The sequence below is a fragment of the Barbus barbus genome (genome assembly GCF_936440315.1).
Source record: "Barbus barbus genome assembly, chromosome: 50".
In the NCBI taxonomy this organism is placed as follows: domain Eukaryota; kingdom Metazoa; phylum Chordata; class Actinopteri; order Cypriniformes; family Cyprinidae; genus Barbus; species Barbus barbus.
The window spans coordinates 7,434,503-7,460,353 of record NC_136728.1 but is presented as its reverse complement, the minus strand read 5'-3'; the positions used below and the strand labels follow the sequence as shown (position 1 = coordinate 7,460,353).

Genomic DNA, 25,851 nt, shown 5'->3' with positions numbered 1-25,851 from the left:
AATTAAATGGGTACATAAACTAAAAAATAAATAATTGATTAAAGGTGGGCATTCAGTAGCCTCAGAGTGGTGCATGATTTTATATATGTATATGTATAAAATATATATATAATTCATAAAATTAAATTATTTGCATTAAATGCATTTGATTCAGAAGAAAAGGTGTCTATAGGTTTATGATTTTATGTGTGATAAATGAATTTGTTTCAGTGCTTGTATAGTGCTTTCGTATAAAGACATTATTTCTCCGAATTAAACTAATAACTGAAAGTGCATATATAAGTGCATATACGTTTTTAATGCATACACTATACGGCTAAATGTCTTAACCGAATAACCAAACCCGTTAATATTAATATTCATATCAATAATATCGTGTAAACCTATTTATTTATTAAAAATAAAAACATTTTAATTGTAAACCATACGTACGCTATATAAATTCGTTCATTTATTTGTATGAACAAAATAAATAAATAGTAATGTTATTATTAATCATTTTATTATGACTGAGAAAATACATTTCTGTCAAAATGAGGCATCTTTTTGGTTGACACGTGATACGCCGTCACCATTGGCTGTAACGTGCACATGACGTCTCCCTGCCGTCAGCCAATCAGAAGCCAGGACTTTTGCCGCTGTTTAGGGCGCCATGTTTCAATAGACAGACACTTTATCAATATGTTTACTGCAATATCGATTTTAGTCCGCATTAAGCGAGTTTTACCATCTGTGACGGACGAACAAATATTTGCTGACAGTTTATTACTCGTACTCAAGGCATTTTATGCCAATATTGTTGCGGTATGAGTTTGTGTGGCACCGAGACACTGTAATGTGTCTCATAGAAACACTTAATTTGGGATTATTGTGTTACTTTAGGACCGTGGCGACTTTATAAAAGCTTTAAAGGTAAGCAGAGATCACTTAAACTCACACACGGCCTTGTTTGTGAACTGAAGCTTGTAAACTAGTGCTTGAACGAGTTACTGCTGTGAATACTGTGTTATGGGTTGCTTAGAAACAAGCTGTATCTATATCTGGGATGAACTGATGCTAACAGACGAACTAGCAAATATGTTGTTCTCGGGGTTATCAGTAAGACTGGTTAAATGAAGTGTAAGTGGATGTGATTGCTGGTCATTTCCTGTCATTCTCCTCTCAGATCAGCAGGATGTCCATTGATTTTGACAGTGCAGCTTTACAGACCCAGCAGGAGGAAGAGGAGTATGATCAGGAAGACTACGCCAGAGAGCAAGAGGTAGGCTATCTGTCCAGTTGCTGAACACTGATACACAAACACACATCTGTCATCTGCTGCACTGCATACTTGACTTAAATGTAAATGTCATATAAATGTACTTGGACAGAAAACAAACAATCAGTTTATCTGTCTGTAGTTCACATGAACAGGAAGTATTTTGTTATTTATTTCAGCGCATGACTGTTTAATGGAATAGGAAAATGGTTAAAATATAATTGATACTGGAGACAAAAAAATAAAAAACCTAAACATTGCACACCTTCCAACACACATTTATTAATTTTAACCTTGCCCTCTTGTTGTTGGGAAGAAAGGTTTCCATCCATGTTATTTCTAAACTAGACATTTCTTATTAAAACAATGTGGTTGAAATTATTTAAATTGTGTATTATACAAGTATATTTAATTGAATAGTAATATTTTATATATGTGTGCGTGTGTGTGTGTGTGCTGTCAATTGTGAAAAATACCTAACACAAGCTCGCTCTATTCTTTTTCTATTCTATCTGTTTTCTTTTTTCTTTATTATATAATTTAAAAAAACCCTTGCTAAGTGTACTGCGTTAAGCTAACTGAGACTTGTTATAGCACTTGGATATCATTGCTCTTTTGTTGATTTTGATTGAGTCACTTTGCATAAAAGCGTCTGCTAAATAACTAAATGTAAGTAAACACACACACACATATATATATATATATATATATATATATAATACAATACATACGGTAGGGAAAAAAAATGATTTGATCCCCTGCTGGCTACAAGACAATCGCCAAGCAGCTTGGTGAGAAGGTGACAACAGTTGGTGTGATTATTCACAAATTGGAGAAACACAAAATAAATGTCAATCTCCCTCGGACTGGGGCTCCATGCAAGATCTCACCTCGTGGAGTTTCAGTGATCATGAGAACGGTGAGGAATCAGCCCAGAACTACACGGGAGGATCTTATCAATGATCTCAAGGCAGCTGGGACCATAATCACCAAGAAAACAATTGGTAACACTACGCCGTGAAGGACTGAAATCCTGCAGCACCCGCAAGGTCCCCCTGCTCAAGAAAGCACATGTACAGGCCCGTCTGAAGTTTGCCAATGATTTTCACCCAGTTCTCCTCTGAATCATTCAGATGTTTAGATGAGACCAAAATCGAGCTCTTTGGCATCAACTCAACTCGCCGTGTTTGGAGGAGGAGGAATGCTGCCTATGACCCCAAGAACACCATCCCCACTTTCAAACATGGAGATGGAAACATTATGCTTTGGGGGTGTTTTTCTGCTCAGGAGACAGGACAACTGCACCGCATCAAAGGGACGATGAACGGGGCCATGTACAGTCAGGGCCAGGGCATTGAAAATAGGTCGTGGATGGGTATTCCAGCATGATAATGACCCAAAACACACGGCCAAGGCAACAAAGGAGTGGCTCAAGAAGAAGCACATTACAGTCCTGGAGTGGCCTAGCCAGTCTCCAGACCTTAATCCCATAGAAAATCTGTGGAGGGAGCTGGAGGTTCGAGTTTCTAAATGTCAACCTCGAAACCTTAATGACTTGGAGAGGATCTGCAAAGAGGAGTGGGACAAAATCCCTCCTGAGATGTGTGCAAACCTGGTGGCCAACTACAAGACACGTCTGACCTCTGTGATTGCCAACAAGGGTCAAACACTTATTTCACTCATTAAAATGCAAATCAATTTATGACTTTTTTGAAATGCATTTTTCTGGATTTTTTGTTGTTGTTATTCTGTCTCTCACTGTTCAAATAAACCAATATTTCTTTGGTTCATTTCTTTGTCAGTGGGCAAACGTACAAAATTAGAAAGGGATCAAATAATTTTTCTCCACTGTACATATACATGCACACAGACACAAAGTGAAACAATATTAATACAATATATATTTAGCAAGGATGCATTACATTTACGTTAATGATGCAAACATTTTCAGTTCTAAATAAATCCTGTAAAAGAATCTTGGACCACGGAAAGAAAAATGCACCACGGTTTTCACAAAAATATTAAACCGCATCTGTTTTCGACATTGATAATAATAATATATTTGATTTGATTTGTCAAACAATATTTATTTTTTGTATTGGGTAGTATGCAACATTTTAAGGGTAGAGACAGTCTCATACTAGACAGAGATTGGACATACTAGACATTTTGCCCCAGAACCGAATATGATGTCATCAGTACACCATGAAATCAAAACTGACAATTAATTTTTGTTTATGAAATGGTGCAGTATTTATTATAAATGATCCATACATAACATTTATATAAAAAAACCCACAAGCCCATGTAATATTTGATGATAAAAATAAATGCATAACATCACCTTACCTTTGCAACAATATCTCTTCTCTTATGACGTTTGTGAGGGTGAAGCAATAACCTCTCTTCCAGCAACCTGTCACTCACATGAAATGATTGCAGCAGTTAGCAATTGACAACAGTCCAGTTTAATCCCCAGTGTAAAAAAAACAAGTCCCGTCATTCTTTTATGTATTATTATTTTTTAAATCTCATTCAAGAAGATGCTTTACTTGGATGTACATTACAATAGGGAGAAAAGACAGTTGCAATTTCCCTTTCATGTCGAATTTAAATCCAGTTTCCAGTTTTTTTTTTTTTACACAACGCTTTCATTACATACACTTACATATCTTAAAATAAAAAGTAAAATTTAAGGTATAATTACACTTAAAGAATGACACTACTGTATATTGTATTACTTTGTCTGCTGGATACATTAACACACATTCAAGTTATTTTAAGCAAATAGTTTTTGTGTCTGTCTACCTGTTAAAGCAAGTACACACAATTTCATCCGGTTCATGTTCTAACTTTGTATATCTGGTACTAGACATTTCAGTATTTCACTGTTCTCTAATATGGCCTGCAGTTAATGCTTTACAAGCCGGTGTAACCATTAAAAACTGCTGTATGAAACACAAGAGATTGATTTAATATTTTTCTTGTGATTTTGTTGTTGCATGAGCTAGTTGCCTTACTCAATTTACTAGGTTCATATTTGCTTTCTCATGGATTTTAGTAGTTAAAGATTCTTCTGTTTCCAGTCACAAGGAGTAACAGTGTTTGTTTTTAAAGGGCAAATCTTCTCCAATCAGAAACGTGTGTTCTGACTCACCTTACAGCTATGGGCTGCATGAATGAGCGTTTCCTGTCATTGGTGCACGTTCAGTGCAGTCAGGTGTGTTTGCTGTGTCATATAGCCTGTGTTTCCCCTGCCCTTCATACTCGCAGCTCTTTACTGAAGCTTCACAAATGGTTGCTCTGAATGGAGGGATAAATTGTAGGCGATTTCACTTCTCATTTTAGATTAGAATCAGAAAATAATAGTATGAGGTGAATGATGACCATCAATTTTGATGTGCATCACACACGCCGTCATATTCACAGGCTGTTTGTCTTTTTTCCATCAGAGGAGGAATGTTTCTGCTCCAGTTAACTGAAACACAGTGGGCCGACCTCAGCCTGGACAAATGAGGACGGCTTAGTTCCTCGTTTTCTGCTTTTTTTTGAGTTGTTCATATGAGTCACGCTGCTGAACTCCAGCATTGCACACAATAGTGCTTCAGTATGTCACTGAGTCCAAGAACTCCTGTCGTAAGAGTGTAAATGCGGGAAAGATTTCTGTCCGAGGGAACATATCAGGATCTGCGGGTCATCCAGCGGGAGTTATGGAGGGTGAGTGAGTTTGACTGTCTGTCCTCTGATATGGAGACATCAGCTGTGTTTTATCATGAAGTGAACGACGCTGAAGTTGCTGAAAGTTAGGAGTGTTCGGGCTCCTTTAAGACGGCTCGGGGCCATGTGTTGGTGTTTGTGTGAGAGTTCAGCATGTCTGTTACCGGGCGGGTGTGTTTTTTTTTTTTTTTTTTTTAAATGGTTGCTATGGGACCTGCAGTGAATCGGTTGCTTGTATGCGCTTGTTTCGTTTCTCATAGTTTCAGTGTGTTTCCCATTTAGCTCAGTATTGTATTGTATTGTATTGTATTGAGAAACTTCTAAGGAAAATTACATTCCCAAGAGATGGCCTGTCGGACACTTACTTACTGCCTCCTTACTGGAGAGCTTGTGTATTAGTGTTTCACTGATTTTTATTTTTTTAATAAGCTGCACATTATATCAGAACATATGGATATTGTCCAATATTAGTGATTTTCTTTTTTAGTGTCTTTTTTTCTGTCTGTATCAGCAGTTTAATATCAATATTAATTGTGGATTTTAGATTAACTTTGCTATCTTTAATGAATCACACTAGATAATGTGAAATATTTCAACTTTATAGAACACTTTTCTACAATAGAGAACCCTCCTCTATTATAGGGACATTTTCATAATTTTAAAATGAGTTATCCATTTCTCATACCACACACCGTGATGATGCTGAAGTGAATTTAGGTAGCACAACCTAAGAGTGATCATGTTGATATCAAGAGTAAAATATGTATGTAGATATAAACCCTTTTAGGGCCTACGTCACAGCGCTAGCTGGAGGCCCATTCAAAGCAGCGCAGATTCGGCTACATAAGTAGCTTGTAATATAATCTTGTTGTGATGTTGGGTGCCCGAATCAATGTTGTAGAGGCTCCAATTTGAAATTAAGGCATACCTGATGCCACTGCCAGAAAAAAAACGACGACAGCTGTGGTTAAACGCGATAAACCGACCCAACTGGACAGAAACGATCGTCAAAAATGCTCGCATTTGCAGCGCACACTTCTTATCAGAAAAGGTTAAATAAAGTATTGTCTTTTGTTGTTATGGGCGCGTCTAAAGATTTCTTATGCATCTCACGACTGTCGTGTATGAAATAATGTCTGTGTGCATGTGTGTAAAACAACAAACTGACGATTTATATGCTTATGTAATTGTAAATAGGCTACATTGTTGTGATTTAATTGTGGCTGGAATAATAATGTAGCTGTAAAAATAGTTGCCTGCTGAAATTGAAATATATGTCTTCATGACTAGATAGACACTGTGAGTTTGTCTTAACTATACACGTTAGATGTGAGTCACTCAACCAGAGGCAATCCTGTCAGATCGTCTATCATTTGAGTACAAGTGTGTGCAGGTCGGCCAATCTGGTTTCTTCCGTTAAAATTAACCTTTTCAAATAACAATTGCGGTCCTGGACAGTGCATCTATACCTTACATATGCAGGTAAAATCAGAATTTCTCCAATTATTATTAAAAAACAAGCTAAACAGACTTCATAGCTAGCGCTAGTGAAGCCGTCAGTGGAATCTTTCTGCCTCCAGCTAAGCTCCGCCCACAGAAAAACGTCACAATGTTTACTAACAGAAAAAGGGTCAATACCATTCACTTTAACACTAAAATGAAAACTATAAAACATGTTTGCTGCTTTTGGTATGCGTTTTTAGCACTTTCTAAAACATGAACCAAAAATATCACACAGATTTTCGACCATGTTTTGAAAGAAATAGAACTTTTTTTGTTTATATAATATTCCTGTTTTATAAGTTATTTGTTTCTAGTTATATAGCTAACTATAGCTATATAATAGCTTACAGAGTGCCATGCTTCATGTCCCAAAAATGTATTAATTTATTTTGTGAAATAAAATTATTCTTTGCTTTGAAAACTTGAAAGATGTTGTTTTATTTATGTATTTTATATTTAGATTTATATTTGGCTACCAATTAATTGTCACCTGTTTTTTGAAAACCAAAAACATCTCTTGGTCTCTCTGAATAGAGATTGCATTTACATTTATGTTAATGTTAATTAATTTATGAGCAAATCCCACCTCTCATTCTTTTTGCTGAATGCACCAGTATCAAAGGAGCATGCATTGACAGAGAAGATAATATTACAATAATACTGTCAGAATTATTCATATATATTTGTTTTAAATTATAATATATTGTTAAACACTGGAAGCAAATAATGGAAGGTTAGGTCTTCTGTGGTCCATTTGGTAATGGCAAATTTATTTAAAATCATCCAAAACCCAGGGCTTCTTATATCAATATTATCATAATAATATCTCAGGTTGGACCTCAGGCTTTCAGATCCAAGTTGGTCTGTGAAAACCTCTAATCTGTGCCTTAACAGTCTGGCGGGGGAGAAGACCGATCATGGGTGGGTTGGCTGCTGTCCTGAATGATTGTTCAAATTTTTTGATTAAATGGGGTTTGTTTGTTTGTTTTTTAGCTCCACAAGCTCCTGACTGATCTCCCTGATGATATGCTAGATGACAGCGCAGACTGCTGCTCACCTGAGCTCGATCGCTCCACCTGCAGTCACCCAGAAGACAACAACAGGTACAAAACCCATCAAAACACCCTTATGCAACACTTACCTGAAATGCCTATTTAATAAAACGCACACAAATGTGTTTGTCTTTCAGACAGCAGCATGCCTGGAATGTGCCACAATGGGAGCATCCAAGACCTTCTTCCCATGAGGAAGTGAGTTTATTAGTTTTGGATGCAACAAAAACAACCTGATTAATTATGAGGGTCATTGAAAGGATGCAAATGGTCTTAGATTTGGTCATTCACTTATTCGTTTGCATGTGTTTGCAGCACTATGTGGAGTACGACCAAGGCTCTTATCATGAGGACTACAGCTATAAGAGTCACAAGTCTCAGACCAACAGTCACCCTCATCACCTCCAGACCGGGACAGAACATTTACCCACCGACTGGGACCAACAGAACTACCAGTACCAGAATGGAGACTATGCACACTCATCTGCAGGCACGGATGAGTCCCACGGCACTGACTTCTCCACAGGGGACGGGGCGGAACAGGACGTGTACCCTAATAATGCTCTTCAACATGGGACAGGCTACCGTGGAGATGAGGCACAAGTCCATGGAGAGCATAACAACATCAGACACCACTTTCAGGTGAATGCCCGCAGCCAGTCTTCATTTATTAAACATTATATGCATGTTTATTAATTTGGCACATTTGTTGAAGGCGTTTGATAATGGAGGAGCTGGGAACAAACCCACTGGCCACTACAAGGCCAGTTACCACCCACATCAACCTTCAAACCAGCCCAAGATGTTCAGTCCTCAAGTGACCAATCAGAATGGCCACTTTGACCAGATTCAAAGGGACTTCCTGGACTCAACACAGAGTAAGATACTATTATGCATTACCATGTTGCAATTTAACATAAGTGTTTTCTATTTGAATATGTTTTAAAATGTAATTTATTCATGTGATATGAAAGCTTAATTTTCAGCATCATTATTACTCCAGTCAGAAATCCTTATGTGACCCTTGACTACAAAACCAGTCATAAGTGTAAATTTTTCACCTGAAAGCGGAGTAAATAAGCTTTCCATTGATGTATGGTTTGTTAGGATCGGACAATATTTGGCCGAGATACAACTATTTGGAAATCAAAATATTGAAAAAATCGCCTTTAAATTTGTCCAAATGAAGTTCGTAGCAATGCATATTACTAATCAAAAATTCAGTTTTGTTATATTTACAGTAGGAAGTTTACAAAATATCTTCATGGAACATGATCTTTACTTACTCGTTTATGATTTTTGGCATAAACGAAAAATAATAATTTTGACCCATACAATGTATTTTTGGCTATTGCTACAAATATACCCGTGCGATTAATAGGATAATATGACTGGTTTTGTGGTCCAGGGTCACATATGCTGATTTGATGCTCAAGAAACAGTTCCTGTTATTATCAATGTTGAAAACAATTGTTTCTTCATATTTCTTTTGAAACAATGATGTTCTTTGGTGAATAACATGTTAAAACACTGATTTGAAATTGTATTTGTAATGACTATGTTATTAGTATTTTAGGAGATTGAGGTGTGTTGTATGAATGTTATTCAGATACAGCAGATGGTCAGCAGCTGGCACAGCTTCAGATTTTAAACAGAGCTCAATCCAGACAGATCGAGGAGCTGGAGCAGAAACTAGAGGACTGCAGGAGGAGGATGAGATATCTGGAGCACCAGTTCACAATAGTCAAAGGTCAGATTCACTAGATTGCCATAGTTTTAATTCAGCTCTGAAATGTTAGTTTCAAAAAAGTATCTTTGTGGAAAAACTTAAGCAGACTAGTGACAGGACCCAAGACTTTCCCTTCATTAATAATTCATAATTAATTTATTATTATTATTTGTTTATTTTTAAAATCAACATCTCTGTTGCTAGTTTATTAGCTGTATTGTTTGAGCCCCCATAATGCACAAAAATAATATTTACTATTTGCATATTCTGGATCAGTTTTGACCCGGTGGGAACGTAAGCTTATAAAACAATCATAACTTGTCATAACATGGTTCTATAACAACCGTATTGTATCTGATGAATAAATCCTTTTTAATGAGTGAACTTGTAAAAATTAATTTATTAAAATGTTATTACCGCTTTTTATAATTACTATTATAATTAACTATTTATAAATCTGCCTGTGGGTCTTCCTGTGGGTTTTCAGTTACTCTGAAATGTTTTCAAACTAAATAAATAAATGTTACTAATTAAACTTTCTTTTCTTATTGTGAAAAAGTTCAGTTTTCATGCTGCAGTGGTTTAGGTGGCAACAGAGTGAAATGTGGGCTTAACCTTTTCAAGCCTTCCTTCCTTTTTCAAATTTAGACTGTGTGGTATTTGAACTTTTGCTCTGCACCCCTTTGGGCGGTAGTTCATTTGATGTAGTTTATTATTGTTGTCTGTTTATAGTGTGTTTGTGCATAGATAATCATGTTTTCAACAAAATTCGGGTCTAAAAGCATGTGAGAGATACAGGAAAGAGGCTAAATGTATATTGTTTAGATAGATGTAACTCATATATGTAAAAAAAAAAAAAGTTAAGTTCTAGTTGAAACTGACCCAGAATGTGAAAAGTGATAAGGTAATATAAAACAAAAATCTACCAAAAAAAAGTTTTAATACTAATTTGAGCCATAAAATATGTTGCTTTTTGTCTAGATGAGAAAGACGGTCTGACGGTCTCACTGAAGGAGTCCAGTGCACTAGTGGAGGAGGCGAAAGAGAGAGAAGCGCAGCTGCAGGGGAGAATCAGATCTCTGGAGAAACAGATCCAGTCTCTCACAGACAGAGAGCAAGAGGTAGGAGCTCATGAATTCTCCATGCGTAACATCAGTCACACAGCAAGTCCAAGTGAAATTGTGCATTTGGAGCTTGTTAACATGGTGTAGAACACGGTGCACTCTCTTATAAGAGAGGAAATGTGTGCGTACACAGAGCATAAAGCAGCAGCGTGTGGCAGAGGCGGCGATGGACAGCATGAAGCTGCAGATGATGGATCTGTGTCGCTCAGACACTCTGACACGAGCGCGTGAGCAGCACGATAGAGACATGGCCGCCATCCGGGAGCAGTACGAAGCCAAACTGCTCACCCTTCAGCAGAAACTAGATGCACAATCACATAGTCTGAACGAGCAGGTCAGATAAATGTAGATAAGAATTATTCCTGAGTGCGGATTAACCCCTTACAACAGAGGGCAGTGCAGGCCTGCGGTTTCACTGTGTGTGTGTGTGTGTGTGTGTTTGTCAGGCGGAGGCGGGCCGGCGGCTGCTGGATCAGGTCCGGCTGCTGGAGCGTCAGAGGGAAGAGGATCAGGTGGACAGAGCTACCGTCATCAACACCCTCACACAGCGCCTGGAGGAGAGCCAGCAGCAGTGTGCCAAACTGCTCCACACTGGTATGTGGCATCCCATGTGCTTCTGTTTATTTTCAATGTTGTGATTGCTCGAGCCTCATGGGTAATCGTATGGCCCAGTCATCTTTTTCTCTTGCAGTTAACACAATTAAAAGGGGTGGTTGAATGTGATTTCACTTTTTTAACTTGGTGTGTGATGTTGCTGTTTGAGCATAAACAATAACTGCAAAGTTATGATGCTGAAAGTTCAGTGCAAACGGAGATATCTTATATCTTATGATATGTCTTTTAAAATTATGGCAGTTTAATGCCTACAATAGCGGCTCGTAGGGAATACAACGAGCTACTTTCCCGGGTTTGTGACATCACTAACCCTGAAATTTACATAAACCCTGCCCCCGGGAACATGCAACAAGGGAGGCAAGGCCATGTTGCGCTGCTTTAGAGAAGAGGAAGAGTTGTTGCTATGCCGTCAAAACTAGGGGCGCATGAAAAAATCTATTCATATATGAATTGCGACTCTGTCTTCTGACTGTTCTAGTGGATTCACAAATTTCAAAATCAATGTTCTGAAGCAGCAGTTCTTAATGTTCCTCACGTCCCCTGCTCTGCATCTCTCATCTCTATCTCTATCTCTCTCTCTCTCTCTCAGACAGATATTTTTCACATAGCTACGAGAAGCATTAAACATGAATGCACATGCGTGTGCCGTGGTAGAGAGCAATACTCGCGGGCGAACACTTCTTACTGTTACAAAAATGCTACAACGCAATCATGTATTCTGCTGTATTGAAGCTTTAATCAGAATAAAACCATATATTAAAAGCTAACATAGTAACGTTAGCATTTACAAATAACAGCATGTCTAAAAGTACTAGACAACAACAAACAAAAAACATACCATTCTGAAAGCCGTGCTTGCACAGGTTCTGCGCGATCCTCTTCTCTAATATCCTCTAGGTCTCAATCATTTACATTGTTTACAGTACAATATGTACTGTTCTTTTGTACCATTTTAAGTCAGCATATGAGGTTGCAGATCTTGCAGCAGTCATAACTTAGTTTCATTACTCTTTTGTTTTAAAAGAAGAAAAATCATGTTTTCAGTCCTTTAATGAATTAATTGAAGTTTTGTTTACCTTGAGTCTGTAACATCTTTATCAAAGCTTCTTTTCTTCTCTGTAGGCTCTGTTCAAGAGATGAGTCAATTACAGCTGAAGCTCCAGCAGGCCCAGTCTGCCCGCGCTATCAGCGAAGACATCAGCAAAGCCCTGCAGGTCAGTCAGTCCACTAATGTTTGACAGCATTTCCAATAATGGGAAACATTAAAGCTGTCCATCAATCAGAGCCCATGTGTTTCTTCTCTCAACAGGAAGAGTTGACTGAACTGAAGGAGCAGATAAATCTGTATGAGTCTGCCATTAAACATGGAGCCCTGGAGTCTAACGGAGACTGTGAGAACCAGCTGTCTGAGTCCTATATGGACCTGGGCATCAAGAAGTCCAAGTGGAGAAATGGACGAATCCACAGGTAACGTTACATTGTACAATAACAATCCATTACTATAGTGTTCATATTTCAAGCTTCTTATAATCTCATAATTACTTTATTTTCCAGCAAACCTCATATTGCTGAAGCAAGAGACTCCAACCTGCTGAAGGAGGATATGGTGCGAGAACTGAAGAGCGAGTTGCAGCGCTACCTGAGTCACCTGAAGACCAAGCGTCTGAAGATCTCTGAGCTGCAGGAGGAGCTGCGATGCTCCCAGACCAGAGCAGAACAGCTGCAGACGCAGCTAGAGCAGGCTGAGAGAACCATACGAGACTCTAAGGTCTGACTTAGAGCAAATACGTGCTTGATGGATCAACCTGTGTGCTGTAGTAGATGCTAGACTTACACCTTGTGCGTTTACTACAGGTGAGGGAGAGCAGCTTGGAGAAACACCTGGAAACATCTCACATGACTGCCGCTCTTCACAAAGATCTCATCAGACTGCAGGAGGAACGGCAGGCCCTGCAGGAGAGAGTGGAGGTCAGTGTGACTTCAGTCACAGAGTTAGAGGACTTTTGTGTCTGGATCAGTGTTGTAAAAATTATTGTTATTATTTTTAATTGAAATAAAGCTGAAAAAATAATAAATTACAGATGATAGATGAACAGTTTGAGGTTAGAAAATGTTCAAATTAGAAATGTTGAACTGAAATAAAAAAAAAGGTTAATTTGAAGTTTGAAAAAAACTGAAATAATAAATTAAAGCCAAACAGAAATAATTTTATTTATATATAGCAACAGATAATGGTGGTAAAATGGTTGTATTAATATTTTTTTGGCCTTTTTACCATTTATTGATACAGAAAGTATCAAAATAATTTTTGGTTAATTGAAATAAAGCTGAAATAAAACAAAAATTTGAAATGTTGCTTTGGCAACTAACTGAAATCCAATAAGTTATCTATTTTTTTTTAAAGTACTGCAGTTAAAAGTAAAACTGAAATTTTTAAATATATAGAAATAATTATAGAAATATTGCATTGCATATATGTATATTATATAGAAATAACTTGTATATAAATATTAAAAAATGACAAAAGGACATCAAATGAATAAAACTGAAAATAAAAACAAAACTAATTCTGAATATTAATAAAGACTACAATAATTTATAAATAATAAAATAACACTGATCTGGATCCATGTTTTAAAAAGTCATGATTAATTTAGCTAGTTGTTAACCCTAGTTGTGAACGGCAGGCTCTGGAGAAGAGGAATCAGGAGCTGAAGCAGAGTGAGGAGAAGGTGAAGGCAGCCAACTCTGAGCTCTGCACCAAGATGAGGGAGATGATCCAGGAGCTGGACCAGGAGAAACAGGAAGCTGCAGAGAGGTCACACATTCAAGCTTTCTGCTGAAGTGAGAGTTAATTCCACTCTGCGGTGTTTCATTGGTGAAATGCTCTGTGTGTGCAGGGATGAGAGGACTCAGCAGCAGTTCAGGGATGACGTGGTGAATCGTGTCCGGACAGAGCTCATGCAGGAGCACACGTCTCACATAGAGCAACTCGCCAGCCAGCATCAGCAGCACATCCAACAGCTCGAGTACTGCACTGCACCTTCACCTTTAAACAATATGACTGGAAACTTCATAATAACCTTCATAAAGTATGCAGAAGCTGACTTTTATTAACACCGGTCCATCCACAGGTCAAAGCTGGCTGATCTCAGTCAGGAGGTGTTAGCTGTGCAGGAATGCTACATTTCTGTTTGCAAAGAGAAAGACAAGCTTGAGGAAAATCTCCAAAACAAGCTTGAAGAACTGAGGAGATTGAAAGAAAATGAGGTAAGCACTAGATAGTGAATACATTAATGTATTGATTGATTGACAAGAATAAATTTCATAAAAAATATAAATCTAAGTTATTAATAAAAAAAAAAATAAAAAAATAAAAAATATATATATATATATATCGGTCTCAGATGCAAAAACCTCTAAGTTCCGTCTGAAATTGTCTTCTAAAATGAGCTTTTTTCTCAGGCTCCTGTGTGTTGGTTCAGTAATTTCACTTTTATGACAATTAATAGGTTATTTTCATAGCAATTAAAGTGAAATAGCTGAACATAAACATAGGAGCCTGAGAAAAATGCTCATTTTAGAAAAACATTTATATATTAGGGCTGTCAGTTTAACTGTTTAATAAAAATAACACAATTCAAATATTTTAATGCAGTTAACACACTGGCTTCACCCCCAGACCTGTACATCATCTTACATTTCATATAGTTGACTGTTGACACATATGATGCAGGGCAACAACTCCATAAATGCAGTTATGCCCTAAAATTCAAGATATTGGTGCAAAAATATTCCTGTGTTTTTGTCTCATATTTATATCATAGGATATCACACGAGCAGGGAGAGCAGCATTAGACGAGTGCTGATTTTGTCCCGAATATCTAGTTTAAATGTGATTTCATACAACAGTGCAGTAAATAAAAAAGTTGATATTGTGTTATATTTTAAACACATTATGTGTTTTTGCTTAATTTTGCAAATAATATATTACCTTTTAATATATTACTTTTTATATATATGTATATGTATGTATGTATGTATAATAGATGGATAGATAGATAGATAGTTAAGTAATATGCATTTAATTATTAATTTAGATTTTTATTAAACAATTTTATTATTTTTTTTTCTTTCCTTTTTGTTAAGGAAATGTATTTTTAAATGCATTTTATTATTATTATTACTACTACTACTGCAATTTCTTTCCTCCTCTCCTTGGGGTTAGACAGTCTGTTCCTGTCTAATTAGGGGATAAAACTTTCTTATGCGAGTCAAAAGTCTGGCCATGTGAGACTGTTAATATTTGATCATGTGTCTTGTTTCAGTTAAAGCGGCGAGAGGAGAGTGAGGCTGCTCTGGAGAGTGTGAGGTCTGATCTGGAGCGTCAGCATCAGGAGGACGTGTCTCGGCTCGAAGCCCAGTGGAAGACAGACACACAGGCTGAGACTGAGCTGCGGGTCAGAGAGCAGCTGGAAACAGCCAGGAAGAGCTGGCAGCAGGAGCAGGAGACGGTTAGTGATGATGGGCCGTTTACATCAATTATCTTTCTACTCGGTGTCAGGCCAGCATGATCTTACTAAAATGTCACTGTTGTGTCATTCAGATGTAGAGTCAAACCAAAACTTATTTGGACACCAGACAAAATCTTTGATACTTTTTTTTTTTTACTAGTGGGTGCAGGACACTATGTAAGTGAGGATAGAAAAATAAAGTAAACTGTGACATTATACCCAAAAATTCTTCATGCAGTGGACTACCAGTAAAACTGATAAAAAAAAATCTGGGCCCAAAAATTATTCAGACACTTTGACCTGACCATGTTTTGCTGAAGTGTTATTTTTATTTATTTATTTATTTTTTCTTTAATTGCTAATGCGACCTTTTTACACCACAGGCTGAACAAAATTAAGCATTGCTTAGTAATTGGTCGACCTAAATTGGTATTATCTAATTGTGTACTTAAATTGAACAGCTGGCAACTACTCAACCTAATTCATTACTTACCTCAGGGCTCGCAAAATTTAAAAATCCCTGGTAGCCCTTCGGGCAGGTACTGCTCAGATTTTGGTAGCCCGAAAATTAATTTAACTAGCCCAAATAAAATAAAGACCATAAATGTCAATCAAAAACATTTTCAATGCACAAATATCAACGAATATCAAGGAAAGAGTTTTATTTTACTATTTACAAGGTATCTGCAGAATTCTTAAAAATCTATTTAAGGCCATTTGAAAAATTATTTCATAGACTGTTTTAAATACGTTACGTAAATGGTATAAGGCCTTAAAAACTCTTCAGTTTAGTTGTATCAAATTTAAGGACCCATGGGAGCAATGTTCACTCTAATTTTTTTCTTGCTTTTTCGGACATTTCGGTCACCTGAGCAAAAGCATGCTTTATACCAGACCTGTACAGCATGCACACAAAAAAGTGTGTAACTTTTAACTTTAATGTGCTATTTATATTTGATTTGACCCTTGATGTAACTAAATGATGTACATTTTAGTTTCTACAGCGACTCATTTGGTGCACATCGTTCTCTTTCTATGAAAGCTGTTCTAACTCTGTCGTGACATCAGCTCTATAGCGGTTTGCCCGAGCCTTGCTATTCCTTCCCTTTTACTGCGGCATTCAATTAAATGGCTTCCCAACTCATTTTTGTGTGCGCGAGGCACATTATTTCTTCTGCGTGGCCGTGGTGGAAGAAGAGCGCAGTCGCGCGTGCGCTCAGCTTCGAGGGAACATTGTGTGGGAGCCCTGCATTTAAGGTAGCCCGTCGGGCAGGGCAGTGATACATTTTGGTAGCCCGACTGGAAGACGCCATAGCCCCGGGACGTCGGCCTAGCGATTTTGCGAGCCCTGCCTTTCTATCAAAGTTATCTGACATTAGATGGATGACACATTTTAACTCTTATCATGCTTTATTACCATTTTCTAAACTGTAGTGAATAAACTCTGATAATGTGAGAAATGTTGAAGGTGTCTGAAAAATTTTTGGTTTGACTGTAGGTCAAATGCTCTTCTATTTTGCCTTTTATATATTTTGTCTGTCTGCATATCTTTTGCTAGTACCATTGGTTTCATCTGTTTATCCGTCTATTTTTGTTTATCTGTGTTTTGTCAGCTTGTCTTTTTTTGTCTGTGTGCATTTCTTATGCCTATCTTTGATTTTTCTTTCTGTCTGTCTGTCTTTGTACCAGTTGGAGCAGTCCTGGGCTCAGCGATTACAGGAGGCTGAGGAAGAGGTCAGGAAGGCCAGGCAGTCAGACACCCGTGAGGGAGCATGTCAGACCAGCTCCTCTGAGACGGCGGAGGAGCTGGAGGTCCGGCTCAGCGCTCAGAAGGAGACCCTGCAGCAGGAGGCTACGACAGCCCAGGCCAGAGCCGTGGAGGAAGCAGTACGAGACGCTCAGAGAGAGATGCAGCAGAAACGCACTGATGACATCACACTCCAGGTGTGACCGGTTTACAGATCTTAACATCAAAACAAATCCATTAATTTCATAAAGACAACAGGATCAGTAAAAACAGTGCATATATTTAGAAAAATGCTCCTCTCTAGAATATTTTTTTCCCTAGTTGGTTTATGGACGTTGAATGGCTTCCCAGAGGTAATTGTGACATTATATGGCATTATTGTTAACATGCTGTAATTGACATCTTTCCACGGTTGAAACATCCCCAGCTGTGTTTCCATTATGCTTCAAATTGTGCAACTTGCAATTAAAAATACGCCTAATGGAAACACGTCGTGATAATAATGGCCATATAAATACTGCACCAAATTGCATAGTTTTGCCTCGTTTTGGACACTTTTGTGTCTGTCTGTGTGCGTGTGTGTGTGTGTTTGTTCATGTTCCATACCAAAGTTTTACAGGGTTAACAATGATTTTTGCCTCCCTAGGTTGAGGGTGCAATATCAAGGGCTCGTTCTCGATGGCTCCAGGACTTGACCTCCCTCCCAGAATACAAAAGCAGCCTGCAGAGGGAGAAAGATCAATGGGAGCGACTTAAGCAGCAGCATGTCCAGGAACAGGTATTTGTTGTAGTGATCATTCTGGAATGATTTCTTCATATTTATTTTCTGAACTGCTCAACACTCACCTTCTGATCCCAGGTGTCCTCAGCTGTGAAGGCAGTGGAGGAAAGGTGGCAGGACACGCTCCGCACCAAATGTGCTGAACTGGAGCAGTGTAACGTGAGAAACAGGGAGCTCCAGGAGGAAGCGCTTACCCTCAGCACTCGACTGGAGATCTTGTGCCAGGAGCAGGCCACCCTCGTGAAAGCAGAGCTGGCTGCAGCCCAAGACGTTTGGATCAGAGATAAGCAGGAGGAGATGTCCCGCCTCAGGGGGCAGCTCCAGAGAGAGCAGAAGCAGAAACTACAAGCTGTCCTGGAGCAGAACCTGGAGCAAATTGACAAACAAATAGACACAGAGCAACACAAAACTCTCAGAGAAAAGGACCAGGGGTGGAGGGATCAACAAGAGATCAGGTTCATAATAATCACCGTAATTAGGAGGTTTTGCGAAGGCAAGCTTGAACAGACTGCTGTTTAGGCAGGGCCCTTTTGACGTGAAACAACACACTAAAACTACCTACAATAGCAGCAAGATACACTTCTACTGTATTATACATTTATTAGTATTTTGAATGGGCTTTTTTTTTTCATTTACATTTATTTGAGTAATTTTATTGTGTTTTTGTAATTTATTTTTTAAATTGGCTTTTTTAGTGGCAATGGAAATATTTCTAATCTCTTATATAGAAAACCTAAACTTTAAAAGACTTTACTTTTTTTTATATTTTATGTTGTTTTAGCTTTATTTCAGTTCCCAGAAATGATTTTTAATAGTTTTAGTTAACAATAACACTGATATAAATAGTATATTGACGGTTTGTTTAATATTTAATGCTATATTTCAATAATCACAGTGTATATATTTCTATTTAATAATAAATTGTTTAATATTTATTAAATATTGCTGTTCATTTATATTGTACAATAAAATATTTGAACATTTCGAATAAAATTAAAAGAAATTTGAAATAATACAATAATACACCGATCAGTAACATTTAATATTAGCTTACTTTGTGGAGATTTATGTAAATATATTTTTAATACTACTGATATTTAATTATAGTGAAGTACACAAATGTAAACAGTTACTGATATTTTACATAACATTTTAATCAATAGAAGCCAAGTCTTTTGACTCCTTCTGAACATGACTTTGTGAATGTATATTTTAAAGGAGCACTGTTGTTTTGCAGACTGCAGGAGGAGAGGCAGCGGGTGCTGGAGGAGGTGCTCAGTGATCTAAAGGAGGTGCTGCAGGAGGGAGTGGAGAGGAGGAGGAGTGGAGAAGAACAGAAGCTCAGCAGTGCGCCAGGAACCATTAGATCCAGAGTCTGGGAGATCTGCAGAGAATCACTCTGTCAAACCCTCAACCAAGCCAAACAGGAGTGGAAGAAGGTGCGTGTCTGCTTTCTGAGACAAATTGAAAATCTACTGTCACTGTCACTCACCCAGAGAGTTCCCTTTTCTTTATTACTCAAGAACAGTCATCATATTTATCTCCACCCAGAGAAACACACTAAATATTTTCTTTCTCTCACACTCCAGAGCAGCGAAGACAAGCTGAGACGTGTGCTGAAGGAAACCCAGGAGCACCACGAGACCGAGATCGGTAAGACCCACATCACACTCACCTCACACACTGCTGGAACAGCGGCTCTTCCCTCCTCACGCTTATTCGCCCTGCAGCAGGTCTGATGGCCCAGAGGAAGCAGGGTGAATGCGCCGAGTCTCTGGCCAAACTCCAGAGGAAGAATCAAGAGCTCCAGAGACATCTAGAGAAGGCCTGCCGGCAGCTCCAGAAGACTGTACGAGAGCACAAAAACACCCTGCAGAAGATGAAAGGTGCTGCTTATCATTCAGAACCATCTGCAGTGTGAAGTCTTTTAAGTGTATTTAAGTGTAAGAAATTCTCCAGCATTAGAAACATATGTGACCCTGGACCACAAAACCAGTCTTAAGTCTCAGGGGTATATTTGTAGCAATAGCCAAAAATACATTGTATGGGACAAAATTATAGATTTTTTTTTATGCCAAAAATCATTAGGACATTAAATAAAGATCATGTTCCATGAAAATATTTAGTAAATTTCCTGCCGTAAATATATCAACTTCATTTTTTATTAGTAATATGCATAGCTAAGAAGAACTTCATTTGGACAACTTTAAAGGCCATTTTCTCAATATTTTGACACTTTTTTTGTTTTTACACCCTCAGATTCCAGATTTTCAAATAAGTTGTATCTCGGCCAAATATTGTCAGATCCTAACAAACCAGACATCAATGGAAAGCTTATTTATTCAGCTTTCCGATTATGTATAAATCTCAATTTTGAAAAATTGACCCTTATGACTGGTTTTGTGGTCCAGGGTCATATAATCAACCTGGTCTCATAAAAATACGTACCTCTCTGCGACACAGTTTTACGTACCTTACTGCACGTTTTGCCACAGTTTTAAAGAGAAATGTCCACTGAGTGGCGCTAAAACACAGGTTAAATACGTGAACCCTGGCACGTTCTTATTATGTTGCTATAAGTACGTATTGCTTTGTTTTTTACTATGTTGCTACAGGTACGTACTGTGGCGGTTCAGAATTCAAATATCTGGGATCTGTCCCTAAAAGTTAATGCTCTATCGTGTTGGAAATATGCCCTACACCAAACCTAAACCTACCCAAGTTGTGGCCTAATGGTTAGAGATTCAGACTTGTAATCCAAAGGTTGCGGGTTCGAGTCTCGGGCCGGCAGGGATTGTAGGTGGGGGGAGTGAATGTCCAGCGCTGTCTCCACCCTCAATACCACGAACCCCCAACTGCTCCCTGGGCGCCGCAGCATAAATGGCTGCCCACTGCTCTGGGTGTGTGTTCACGGTGTGTGTGTGCACTTTGGATGGGTTAAATGCAGAGCACGAATTCTGAGTATGGGTCACCATACTTGGCCGTATGTCACTTCACTTCACTTCACTTCAATAGTGTTAACAAATGCAAAACTGGTACAAAACCGTATTTGTTGATGCAATCATGCCATTTCAACGTCCTTTTATGCAGATTTGAACTGTTTTGTCAAACTGTAGTTACATGGGATTCGAACCGGAGCTCCTCGCCTCCTAAGTACAGGTCCGTACTCTGTGAGCTACTGAACAAACTTACCATCCATGAAAACCCTGGATATGTGCGATGCTAACATTCAAAAGCATCAGTTTTCAAATCTCCCAGCATATTAATATTGTTTTGAAGTCGTAACATGATATTCTTAAAGTAATTGTGCGAAAAATACGCTTTATTAATCAAAACTCTGACACCTTTTACTCCTTTTCACACAAATTTACAAAGTTTTACTGCCTCTAGTGTTTGTTTCTTTAGGAAACTGAAACTGCAGTAATATGTAGTTATTGGTATGTATTTCATGTCTCGCTAAAAAGTGCACACAGGTGCGTAAATGCCATGAGACTAGGTTGCGCATATTATGTTTGAGCTTTAATTTTTGTATTTTCAATTTTCATTTCAGTTTTTAGTCAGTTTGTTATGTGCTTTTGTCATTTTTATTAGTTTTTATGTGGCTTTAATTTATTTTATTTTAATAATATTAGTACTTATTTCAGTTAGTTGCCAAGGGAACATTACTAATTTTCTTTTAGGTTTTTTGCATTTGTCATTTAATATTTATGTTGCATTTTAATAATAATAGACAGCACTAGTCTTTTCCCACCATCATTTCCTGTTTTCTCTCTACTGTCAATAAGTTGGAAAAGGCTAAAAATTATTATTAATATTATTAATTATTAATACTATTTTATTTATTATATATTTTACTATTTTATTTATTTATTTTTAACTTTTATCACCATTTGTTATATTACCTGTTGCTAAACTGAATATTTTTATTTTTTGTTTCATGATTTGTTTTTTCCAATAGAAGTGATAGTTTTAATTATTGTATAAAAGCTGTTCCCACCACTAAATAAATATATATATATATATATATATATATATATATATATATATATATATATATATATATATATATATATATATATATATATATATATATATATAATTTTTTTTTTTTTTTTTTTCTCTCATAATTATAAGAAAAAAGTGTCACAATTCTGACTTTATAACACAATTCTATATATATATATATATATATATATATATATATATATATATATATATATATATATAACAAATTTCTGAGAAAAATAGAGATAAAAGAGATAAAAAGTCACAATTACCTTTTTAACTTTTTATTTAGTGGCGGAAACACTTCAGTACATGTTTGCAAATATTTAAAAAAAAAATTTTTTTTTTTTTATTGGATTTGATTCCTCAGTTCATTTATTGATTTATTTGATTATCAGTTTAGTATCACATTATTATTGCTTGGCACAAATGGACCCCTGTAAGAAGCAAGCAACATGTGAAAGACAGCGATTTGTAATCTTTGTTTTTATTTTTCAAATCAGATGAGCACGAGGCAGTCCTGCAGAAGGAGCAGCAGGGTCATCTCAAAGCCCTTGAGGAACTGAAACGAAGCTCAAATGCAGAAGCACTTTTAAGGTTTGTAAACGCTTGAAGTTTGCTTGATTTCTCTCATGAGAGCACGTCATTTACTATGAGCGCAGTGGGTCTTAGAGAAACACTAAAAGTCTTCATCAATGTTTCAGCGGTTCAGTCAGCCGACAGAATCTTCAAGCAGGTCTTGAGGAAATGAAGGAGCAATACATGAAAGCAGTGGAGAAAATCAGAGGTGAATTCAAGACCTTGATAAAGATGCTTTACATAACTCATCAAATTATATTCGCATCACATTTCTTATTAAAAACCAGTTTCACGCTCTTCAAAAAAAAGCTTTAAAAAGTGCTTTGTTTTTAAAATGGTCTGATTTTGATGCATTTAGATAAGTGATTTTTATCTTATTAATTTAATCATTGTTTGTTATATAATTAATAAAGATTTTAGTTTTGTATATTTATATATATTTGCACCCTATTAGTTACTCCCTACCTAACTAGAAGCAGGCATGTCTGCAGTTCAACTATTTGAAACTGAAGCTAATAGTTAATAAAGTAGCTTCCTGAACTCCTATTTTATTTAATTGATTTTTCGATGTGTTTGTAGGCGACATGCTGCGTTACCTGCAGGAGAGTAAGGAAAGGGCGGCAGAGCTGATCAGGATTGAGGTCCTGAGGGAAAGACAGGACACGGCCAGACGCATGCGCAGGTACTACCTCACCTGCCTGCAGGAGCTGCTGGAGGACGGAGGCCAGGCCGCAGGGTATGAGGAACCACAAATGATCATCATCTCTTTGTTTTCATGGTTTGGTCTTCATTCTACACCTTTTCTTTCTCCAGAGCGGAGAAGAAAATCATAAATGCTGCTAGCAAACTGGCCGCCATGGCCAAAGTCCTCGAGACCCCAGTGGCCAAACGCAAGTTTTTGAGAACCCAGAACTCTCAAGGTAAAACCTCAACTCAGCCAAGCTTTCATTTGTAGCATGATACAGCGCTTTCATCAGGGAACACTCATTTTTGCTTAGGTGGACCTGACAAAACAGACATTGAAACCAGTGGTTCTCCTGCTAAAGTGCTGGATGCTGAACCCCTCAAGGATGGTAAGAACAAACTGATCCATCAGATCTACAATCTATCAGATACTAACTACACATCCATGACAGCTAAACATAAAGGCGTCAAAACTAAAGCCATCGAACCGGATTCCCTCAAGTCTGCAGTGGTATGTGGATCCAAAGACACTTGTGCGGTTGGTCAGGTAACTCCGAAGCACACACACTTTGCACATGATAGTGTTTTTAACGCTGTCAGGACCCCTAATGTCACACTGAGAAAGCACAGCAGGGAAATGTTCATGGAGGGTTTGGGAGAACCGTCATCCGGCCAGCCCTTCCTGATTGAAGAAGCTCCCGTTCGCGATGATGGACAGAGCGACTGGAGTTTAACCAGTAACAGCTCTAACTTCATCAACAACATTCACCTGACCTCCTCCTATCCAGATCCTGGGAAGCCGTTCTCTGTTAACGCCAGTTTGGACTTTGGAAGCTCCATCAGAGATAACTCTGATGTTACGATATACAAGGAGATCCTTCAGCCTCCGTCTTATGCTAAACCCTATGCGTGTGTGGACAGGAGAACAAATAAACGCAGAGAGCCAATCCCTGGATCTGAGGGACATGGTGTCCGGAAAATGTGTCCAAAGAGCTTATTTTCGGAGTTGAAAGTGCGTCAGCAGGACAGTGGGTTCGACTGCCCACTGCTTCAGAAATGAAGTTTCGATTTGTTTGTGCCTGAGCAAACTGTTTTTTGTAACTAAAAAATGATAAGCTTTTGCAATGTTTCTTTTTTTCGTGGTTGAGCCAAATGTATTTTGTACTCGTTTTAGCAGTTGTACTGTCAATGCATGAATTTGTTATATTTTAACTTAATAAAGCAACCTAGTTTTACATTAATTAAACTGTTTTCTGTTATCTGCTTTCACACTAGATATTTAGACTATATTGAATTTAAAAAAACCTCACTATCATAATTTTTCACATCCTGCATATAACACAAAGAACAAAGTGACCGTGTATGTTATTTTATATTCCAGACACCTGACTGCGGTTTATCCTTAAGGATGTGTTCTATTCCTCAGGCTGCATTTGAGTCTCCAATCAATGTCCACTGGCAGATAAGATGAGGTCAAAGATCAAGTGGGGCACTTATTGTTAAACATCATCAGGGTCATTCACTGAAATAGTTAACTTTTTTGGGTAGATGAGGCTGTTTGTAATAATGTATTGTTTTTAGTGCTGTCAAATGATTAATCGCATCCAAAATAAAAGTTTTTGTTTACATAATATATGTTTGTGTGCACTGTGTATATTTATGTATATATAAATACACACACATGCATGTATATATTTAAGAAAAATATTTTATGTATTAAATATATTTATATATGATATAAATTATGAGTATGAACATGTAAATATTTTCAAAATATATCCTTATGTATGCGTGTATTTATATATACATAATAAATATACAAAAAACACACGTTATGCAAACAAACTTTTATTTTGGATGCGATTTAATCACGATTAATCATTTGACAGCACTAATTGTTTTGTAAAATTTTAAGTATTAGACCAATAGTGTATCTATCAGATATACACTCTATGTACGCTATACTGTAAATCACATGAAATATCAGGAAAATGTTTTTAGGTGTAAATTTATATTCATTAACTTCATGCAATTTTAAGCTAAATTAATATCTTTAATATAGGCTGTGGTTGAAGGTAACAGGGTTGACAGTTTAAAATGTATGGTTTAAAAATGCAGTAAACTTGGAAAAATGCAATGCTTGTATTTAAAAAAAAAAAAAAAAAAACTTTTTTAGTAAACAAAATCATGGTAACAGGGTTGACCTTTTGAAGGGAAATTGGGCAATAGTTTATTCACCCTCATGTGCCAAACCTGTGTGACCTTTTTTAAAGAATGGTGAATGCTGACGGGCTTTAATATTCTGTCTAATATTTTTGTTTTCCCAGAAGGAAATATTTTTTTATTTATTTTGTTTACACATCATTTTAAAGTGCCTGTTACATTGTTATTACACAATACTGAGTAATCTTAATAAACGTACTTGCTACACAGTTAAGGTTTAATTTAGGGTTAGTTGCTTGTAAATATGCCTAATTTGCTGTTATTACTACAATAAGTACATGTAACAATGTCACAAATTGTTTCTAAGTATTTCTTATTTG

General features: G+C 37.2%; 1 protein-coding gene across 1 annotated transcript; it reads left to right on the top strand.

Annotated features, from left to right (window-relative positions):
• The first annotated feature begins 640 nt into the window (after nt 1-640).
• LOC306868140 (centrosomal protein of 152 kDa-like) lies at nt 641-24,551 on the top strand. The gene is made up of 29 exons (XM_079414184.1): nt 641-912; nt 1,166-1,261; nt 7,472-7,581; nt 7,668-7,728; nt 7,846-8,172; nt 8,246-8,408; nt 9,140-9,280; nt 10,241-10,380; nt 10,517-10,717; nt 10,830-10,977; nt 12,121-12,212; nt 12,308-12,465; nt 12,553-12,766; nt 12,853-12,966; nt 13,686-13,816; nt 13,899-14,027; nt 14,133-14,268; nt 15,327-15,512; nt 17,202-17,456; nt 17,906-18,037; nt 18,119-18,495; nt 19,278-19,479; nt 19,630-19,693; nt 19,771-19,926; nt 22,549-22,642; nt 22,750-22,832; nt 23,204-23,360; nt 23,438-23,544; nt 23,623-24,551. The coding sequence occupies exons 2-29, from the start codon at nt 1,175-1,177 to the stop codon at nt 24,366-24,368; spliced, it is 4,911 nt and encodes a 1,636-aa protein (XP_079270310.1). The 5' UTR covers nt 641-912; nt 1,166-1,174; the 3' UTR covers nt 24,369-24,551.
• The last annotated feature ends 1,300 nt before the right edge of the window (nt 24,552-25,851 follow it).